The 8,890-nt window shown below is 41.7% G+C and overlaps 1 protein-coding gene across 3 annotated transcripts in view; it reads right to left on the bottom strand.

The window, feature by feature from the left end:
* Positions 1–290: 290 nt before the first annotated feature.
* The window catches only part of LOC111871835 (neuroligin-4, X-linked), a 756,550-nt gene continuing 747,950 nt past the window's right edge, over positions 291–8,890 (bottom strand). For all 3 annotated transcript variants that reach the window (XM_033754434.1, XM_023865206.2, XM_033754432.1), the window contains exon 11: positions 291–3,634. In XM_033754434.1, the coding sequence (XP_033610325.1) occupies positions 2,991–3,634 (644 nt within the window). In that variant the 3' untranslated portion in view covers positions 291–2,990. The remainder of the gene's footprint in view (positions 3,635–8,890) is intronic.

Here is an 8,890-nt window from a genome sequence, read left to right as displayed (position 1 = left end):
AATTATTGCAGAACCTCACTGAAAAGGACAAAATCCTCCGTCACTCATTCTGTATGGACATGTGGCAACGGAATGAAGGAAGTAATGATTTCTTGTCGTATTACAATAGGGTCACATATAGAACACGTGTAACTTACCTATGTAAACTTCAGGGCGTACTTTACAAACCATGTAAGTATCTCGGTCATGCTACTAAAACTCTTCTTTCTGTAAAATTTTGAAAGTGTCTATTTCTTTTAGGCTAACCCTGTATTTCAAGTTTTGTTGCAGATACTGAATGTCTGTCTATGTTTAACAGTAGGTAATTGTATACACATATGTTGTTGCATTCAATTTTTACAGCTGTTGAAATTTGTTAAACTTACTTCTTCATATTTTTAAAACCATGTTTCTTAAATCTGTATTTCAAGTAAAATAAGTAGGGAGGTAATATGGGCAGCCCATGTCAGTTAGTATGTTAGTAAGTGAAATAGAAATTAAATCTAAACATAATGCAACTGAGCATTTCAGATGTTGCATTAGTCCATTTTTCTTCGAATCACTATACTCACACAATCCTTTCTGTAGAGTAGTTCCTTTTGGTAGGGGCCTTATTATAATCATAATACATGAAGGCTGGGTTATTAAGTTGTTGAAGTATGCAGTTATAGTACACATTATCTGAGGTTTTCACGGCAGTGAAAATTAGAATGTTTCTCTCCTAGGTCATAGAACTGTGTAGTATTGTAAGTTGCCACCAATATTTTGGTGGAGTCTGCAGCTTCCATCTTCAGGAAAGAAGGACCCAAGTCTATCTGGAATGTGAATAGGTTAGGGAGGATGGGTAGCCAGTAAAAATGGGGAAAATGAAAGATTCCAACAGGGGCCACTATATGGAAGGCCCTACAAAAATGTGACTGAAGAAATGAATAAAATCTCTCTCAAAGGATAAGGCAAGCATTTTCACTTGACTTTGCTCATGGCCATTATGAGGACCTTCCTTGGAAGAGACCCATTTGTAGGACCTTCCTTGAATGCTGCCCCTTTTTAGAGCCTTTCTTTGAAACTGCAGTTATCTGCGCCATTCTTGAATTTGCTCTTCTGTAGGGCCCTCCTTGAAAAATGCTCTTTGGCAGTGCCTTCTTAAAAAGTTGCTGCTTTGCAGGACTTCCCTTATAAGTTGCCTTCCCAGAGTCTTTTTTAAAATTGGCACTATTAGAATCTGTCATGTTCTTTGTTTCCAATAGCTACACTTCCTATATAGGATGTAAACAAATATAGATTACAACGCTCTGTGGTAGATAGATGGGTTCAATCTGACAACATTTTTTAATACACCAATGTCTGGAAATGCTTCCTTTTGGCACTAATGGTCACAAAATTTTCTGAGAGGATGCATAAGTTTTAAGGGATATTATTGCTGTTTTACATTATAAAAGTTACTCAAAATGGTGGCTGCCAACTTCATTGTATGTTCTGCACCGCCTGATAATGTTATGCTGAACTCTTGGAAAGATTCCCGTCATTTCCCGGACGGTTCCAGCTGCTACTGCAATTCTTGCCACAAGATCATGTTGTGTCTCCACTGGAGTCTTGTACACCAGGCTTTGCGTGTACCCCCAGAGAAAGATATCCCATGGAGTCAAGTCCGAGGAGTAAGGGGGCCAGGTTATTGGGCCTCCATGTGCAATCCATCAGTTGCCAAAGGTTTCTTCCAAATACTCACGGACGACATTAGCGGAGTGTGCTGGGCACAATCATGGTGGAACCACATAACTTCCAGTAGTTCAGGTAAGATCTCTTGGAGAAATATTAAGTAAATGTCACCGGTAAGCCACAGAGGTAAGAGGTAAGGGCTGAATAGATGGTCATCAATAACCCCTGCCCACACATTGATGGCAAAGCAGTGTTGGTAGCTTTGGATATGCTTCGCGTTAGGATTTTCTTGATCCCACACATGGCTGTTTCTGGAGTTGAAAATGACGTTCTTGGTAAAGATATACTCATAAGAAAAGAAGATAAAGCATAGGAAGTGAGGTACCTGTACAGTTTGTCTGAGCAGCCATCGAAAAATATTGACACCAGGAGTGAAGTCATTCGGTCCCATCGCCTGCACCTTCTGGAGGTGGTAGGGGTGAAGTTGCTCATCGTGCAGAACTTGAGATACTGATAAGTTTACACCTAGGGTTTGTGCAACGCTTCAGATACTAGTATCAGGCTGTTCTTCAAAAAGCTGGATTGCTGCTTCTTCAAAGTCTGGTGTGTGGCTCCTCTGCACACATCCACAGGGGTGTTTGATAGGACTCAAGCTGTCTGTTTCACGCTGTTTCCGATACTTCTGAGTCCTATGTATTGCTTGCCTACTGGCATCCTCCTTCATATTTCAGAGGCCCTAGTGCATAAAAAGTGTTTCCTGACATTGGTATATTAACAAAATATGATCAGACTGAACCCATCTATCTACCACAGAGAGTTGTAACATATAGTTCTTTACACTCTGTATAACATACCCACATCCCAATTTGCCTCACTTCTACCCTGAAGATGGAGATAGCAGGTTCATATATACAACCCAGAGGATCACAGTCTGTAATCAGACTATTTCTCTTATGCAAAATGCCTTACTAACTTGTTTTATTCTCATATGTGAAATGTTTTATTTGATTGCAATCACAGTTTGCTATGCAGTGTTGCAGTTCAAAACATTTTTTTATACAAGACACCTCATTCCTTCTTCGGTCCAGATCTTGTGAGTACAAAGAAAGGAAAGTCTTGAATGTGACATTATTATAATTATTATTATTGTTATTATGTAGTTGTTGCTGTTAAGATTACTCTCACTTCGAGCTGACAGCAGAACTTTAAAAGATAACACATACCCAACAGGTCTATCCAACTGAATACACAATTAACTGATATGTGTCAGCCTTCTCCCCCCTCAGTTCTCATTACTTGAACTGGAAAGTTATGAAGTGAATATCACCAGCACTTTCTGCATTAGGTGCATGATGCTATACAGATATCTCTTGTATCTGAACACGCTTCTTCACTGTACCCCCACTGCTGGTAGATGTGGATCTGACAGGAGGCACTGGTGTCGAGCTGGGGGCTTCAGAGCCCTGAGGGGCCGACTGTCTTGGGGGTGGAGGGGGCTCAGGGATGGATGGACTCTTGGCAACCGTTGTGTAGGAGGGGGGTGGCTCATGCACTTTAATGATGTGAGCAGTCGGTGCTGGAGAGGAGGTGTCAGATGTGGACTGAGACTGCTGGGGTCTGTGCGACAAGGGAATGCCTTCAGAAGACGCTGATGATGATGAGCCAGAAGGGGTTGAGTGTCTCCTGCGGTCCCGGTCACGCTGGTAGTAAATCCCTGCGAAGATGAGCATGTTGAGCACCAGAAGAAGACATCCAACTCCAATAGTGACTCCCAGGGCTGCCGTATAACTGTAATAGTGCCTTGTGGCCAGTCTCTGAAGAAGTCCAGCTTCGTCGTCATCATCTTCTTCCTCAGAGCGACGCATCAGATCTTCTTCTGAAGTAGAATTAGGGAGACATTCTGTTCCTAGTGCCGAACCGCTAGGGTTATGAGGTCCTGCAGATGTTGCTGGGTGAAGCGGTGGAGGCAGCCGAGTGTAGGACTCTGGCCGGACCACCCCTGCAACACAACACGAAGACGCCAAACCAACAGTGGTATCTTACATTGAGGGAAGGAACTAACCTATAAGTGTCTGATTTGGGTGTAAGGCAATTTGCATGATAAGAAACTATGAAGTTAGTACAGGTCAACCAGCAGGGGCATGTTGTAACGTAGTTAGCTGAGGCATTATGTCACAAGCCGAAAGTCGCGGTTTCGATTCCCAATGAGGTTACTGATTTTTTTAAATTCACCTAATTCTTCTAGCTGCACTATGGCCCTGGGTTCGACTAAGCCTCTAACAGAAATGGGTATCAGCAAACCTCTTGGGGTATAAAGGGAGGCCTGCACGTAAAGCTGACAACCTTACAGCCATCTGTGAGCCGATTGTCTAGAAACTGAGGGAGCCTCAACGTCTCACAATACTATGGGCCTCCAGAGCCTGTGACAGGGATAGCTTTCCATTTCCTTTTTCTTTTTACAGGTCAAACAGCATTAGTACATCAATATTGTACTGAACACATACACCTCACTGTGTAAGGTTCCTGTACTTTTTAATTCGTTTAGTGGGGGTTGGAGTCCAACTGGATCCACTCGGCACGGCGGCCACCGATTGGCCTATTGTAGCCTGCCCTGGGTGATTATGATGCTGGAGAATTTGGTGGAATGAAGATTGGCAGGGGAAACTGAAGTACTCGGAGAAAACCTGCCCCAGCGCCACTTTGTCCACCACAAAAAGATCCCCACGGCCTTCTGGGATTGTAAACGTTAAGAGGACCAAAGGGCAACAATGATGAACATTTTGTCTGAGAACAGCAAAGAAGAATAGCCAAAGTCAGTTACAGAGCTCTTAAAGCTAGAAGAAAAAATTTCTGTAACGCGCCTGTTGCTTCATAAACAACATTCCTATATTTATATAAAGCAGATATGTAAGAAAAGTAAAAGAAGTAATTGTACTGATTATTAACAGTATACTTTCAGATTTAAGTTCAGATCTATATTAAGAATCGCGGGGAGATCTCTGTAATGGAATAAGATATTTATAAGAATGTGCTACATAAGGCCAGTTGGGCATTGCCTAGGCCTTCTTTGCATTTAAAATAACATTTTTTTTTTCACAATAAAAATCACCACGGCCGTTAATTTCGATTTTCTAGACAGGAGCCGATATTTTTCCATTCAAGTAGGTCCTCAGTTATCCTTACTACGCCGAGTGGACCCCGTTCCAGACCCACTACTTCTCAGAAAATCTGGTATCGCCAGGAATCGAACCCGAGATCTCTGGATCTGTAGCCAAGAACTCTGACCACTAGTCCACAGTTAGAAAACGAAGCAAAAGAAAATATCTTAACATCAGTGATCTCTTATATTCAGGATTTCCGACTATGCTACATATTCAACCCATCTCACTTATGATTTTATAAGACTAAAATATTCTGTGATGATATAAAATATGAAGCCCCGCATTATGCACCATTTCTCCATCCATGCAAGCACTTTCCCCAGCGCCCTGCTCTCAGGCAGTCGCAATCTGTGAAGGGTATGTTCTTCTGGGAAATGACGACGCATAGTTTGGTAAAAATGTACCAATGTTTCGGAGGAATTGGCTGTTAGAGGAGCAGGTTCCTCCAACAGGGCATTAGGCTGACTAGTTGTTAATTAATTGGAAAGTAGTAGGAAGAAACACTCGGGACCTAATTTGAGGTACTGCGCCGGCACTGACTCGGAGGAGCACAGATGGAGCAGTATTTGTAAACATTTGGATATGAGGGAGAAAGTAACAAGGGGCTTGAGAAAATGCATGGCGAGACACACAACAATTTGCACTCTTCGCCAAGCTTAACCAAGATGATTGCATATATATATATATATATACTAGCGGTACCGGGCCACGCGTTGCTGTGGCTCAGTCTGGTTAAATGGAAAAGAAAGAAAAGAGAAAGCGCACGTTTCTAATACGTTTAATTTCACAATGCTTGTGTGTATGCAATATTTTTTGTTGTTCCATTGTCTGTGCAGATATAGAGATTGTCTGGTTTGCCGACTCTAGAACACGCAACATATAACTGTCCATATGAGAAGCAATCCGTGCCTAGATCTAAACCGCACAATTCTAAAGATTGGCCCTGAGTTTTGTTGATGGTGATTGCAAACTCCAATCGAATTAGGAATTGCAATCTCTTAAACTGAAATGGCACATCCGTTGGAATCATAGGAATGTGAGGAATGAGGACATCTTCACCTTTGAAAGGTCCTGTCAAGATTGTTGCTTCTACGACGTTGCTCAATAATTTTTACTGCAAGCCACGTGCCGTTGCAAGGCTTTGGCTGGTTGATATTTCGCAACATGATAATTGGCACGCCTATTTTCAATTGCAGTACGTGCGGTGGCAACCCTGGCAGATCGATTGAATTAAAAAATTCTGTTGGATAATTAACCGCTTCATCTGCTTCCACAACAGTGTCGACGGACTTGTATGTGACTGCCTCGCATTGAATGTTAGACAGAATGATATTGCTAAGTTAAGCAATCGGTGAAGAACTTTCGGGGATTTAAGACTTTGAACAAGATTCGAACTCAAAACACGCTACATTGGTGTCAGAAGTGGGATTGAGCTACACACGTGACTGACAAGATTCGAACTCAAAACACGTGACAATACATTTACATTGTTATTTATTTATATGTATATATACACACACATAGAGTACATATGTGTACACGTGTTGTGGTGTATACACTTGTTGCTAAGCTTGGACTCTGTAAACAAGGACCGTTTCTGGGAAACAGCTCGGTAAACACGTTCCCGCAGCAACGAATACACACTCAACAGTAGAGTTACTGTTCAAAAAGTTTTGTTTTCTATGTGGTCCGTGCCGAAATATTATAACCATGACAGTTGGGAACTCGTGTGGAGGTGGGGTCGTATAGCTCCACAGTGACCCTGCGAGCCGTAGGAGGCTACGAAAAGGGAAGTCTCAGATCTGAGAGATTAAAATATGGTCGCGAGTCTCAAGGGACTCGAACCCGAGAAAGACTGCGCTGGCAAGGACCAGCAGCATATACAAAAGACGGACCTGTCCTCTCGTCAGAGAGGGCGCCTCACAAAAACAAGACGGTAACTGTCAAATAGTAATAAATATCTGGTCATGAGCTCCACATGGGGCTCGACACCAAGACTTACTGACTGACTGACTGACTGACTGTCAATCGCAATGTGGCTTTGACTTTGACAATGAGTTCACTTGTGAGTAACATTAGCCAGCGGGCAACGGCGTGAGCAGAGAAGCTGATGAATCTTCAATGTTGAGAACTGTTACCAAGCAACGAATAGGGACGACTATAAAAGACTGAGGCTTAGCGTGTGCTGTAATAATCTGTAGAGAGTGTAGATCAGGATAGCGCTGTAGTTGCTTGTAGTTCCGAGTTGTATGTATAACTGCTCAGTAAATCCATTCACCAATCCAAACCCCGTGTTGGAAGTAAATAACGGTGACTTATCTAAGAAAATTACTTGTTATTTATTTTCTTTTGTGAGGCATAATGTTTCAAAATAACTTTTTTGAAAATGTAAGATTTGAGGCTTTCACGGCGGTGACTATGAAGAAAGCAGTCTTCTGGCATTTGGCACCGTGTATATGTGGTGTTAACCGACGTTTCGGAGGAACGTATCGCCTCCATCTTCAGGGTAGAAGAAAAAATATAAGAAATCTGCAAGCGAAGAGACCGTGAGAAACGGTAAAAGCAGACTGCTTTTTTGAAAATGTTTCTATGTGAGAACACACGATGCAAAGCTAAATGTAAAGTTATTTCAATTTGCATCTTTCTTTTACGATAGATTCATGTAGTGCCCACTATAAGTTATAGCCATAAGGGTTCCTTAGTTGGCCGTCAGCCAAGGGGCTTTGGCCACTCTTAAAATACGGTATACTCGTATACCTATATATATATTCCGATTGAGTTGGACGGCAGCCAACAAAACACTGTTTGGGATTTTCATCTAATACACGTGCAAATTAATGGAATTTGAATTTCATTTGAAGGTTAATGTGACAGGATATATTTAGACGGTTTCAATTAATGAATGAAGTCTAAGTTTAAACTACTGAAATTCTAATGAGAGACAGATATTTATCTTTATGCGAATCAATTAATAAATTCATAATTTTGGGGCGTTTGATATGAATTGTTGTGATAAGGAAAATATACAACGAAAGACTTATCCTGGACTCAAAACTCTGTCTATGAATGCAAAAACAATGGCAAATTTCAATGACTGGGAAATTCAGTTCTAACATTCGTTTTGCAAAGTTCGTGTTCAGCGCTATAGCAAGTGACATGAAACTTATAGCGTTTTCGTAACTGCATTAAATAAATTCATGATAGTAAATGATATTATGAAACAGTTCTACAAATTTTATTCATGAAACTATTATTTAATGGTCACAATCGTATTTAAACCTTTAAAAAAATTGTAGACAGAAAGGGATTTCCTAGAATACGGTACGACGGGGAAAGCAAAGAAAGAAAATAATAATTCTGTGTGTTATACATTATCATCAGAACCCTTTAGAGTCTAGAGAAGTATTGCGTTTTGTGAGAGGTAAGTGTTGTAACCGCGCCATGCAGGAACCTCAGCAATGTTGTTGATTTACATTTTTAATTACAATGCACTACATGTAAACGAACTGTACTACTGTTAACAATAGATGATACAGAATTGACCCCAGCACCAGCAGACGCCAAGGACGACATCTGGTCTTTCTGAAGGACAAGCAAGCTGCAGGTCACTTGAAACCCCCAGAATGGAGCAGGAAGTATCCCGCTGTATTTTCTGGGAATTTCAATGCTTAACTTCGACGGTGCGAGTCTTTGAAAATTTTAGACTTGACAGATAGGAGTCGCAATAATTTTCGAAGGGGCCTACCGAGCGATCGTTAGTGTACCTTCACTTATTTGGAGCTGCCAGAAGGACCGTCTTGTACTTAGGCCCAAATTAACATGGATCTTGTTAGGGATTGGCTGAATGCAAATGAGAGAAACGCCCAAATTTTAGGTTCAGCCTATCAGCAAAATTTCAGAGGGGAAGAAACCAGGCGTTCCCGGAACCGTCAGGACTTCTGCCTCTCCAGAGCAGTCAGTCACAAACAGTGAGTAACAGGAGTGAGCCACCAACAGTGAGTAACAGGAGTGAGTCACCAGCAGTGAGTAACAGGAGTGAGTCACCAACAGTGAGTAACAGGAGTGAGTCACCAACAGTGAGTAACAGGAGTGAG

Source organism: Cryptotermes secundus, unplaced genomic scaffold (genome assembly GCF_002891405.2).
Source record: "Cryptotermes secundus unplaced genomic scaffold, Csec_1.0 scaffold428, whole genome shotgun sequence".
Lineage (NCBI taxonomy): Eukaryota > Metazoa > Arthropoda > Insecta > Blattodea > Kalotermitidae > Cryptotermes > Cryptotermes secundus.
The sequence above is the reverse complement of the archived record's forward strand: the minus strand, read 5'-3'. Positions and strand labels throughout refer to the sequence as shown.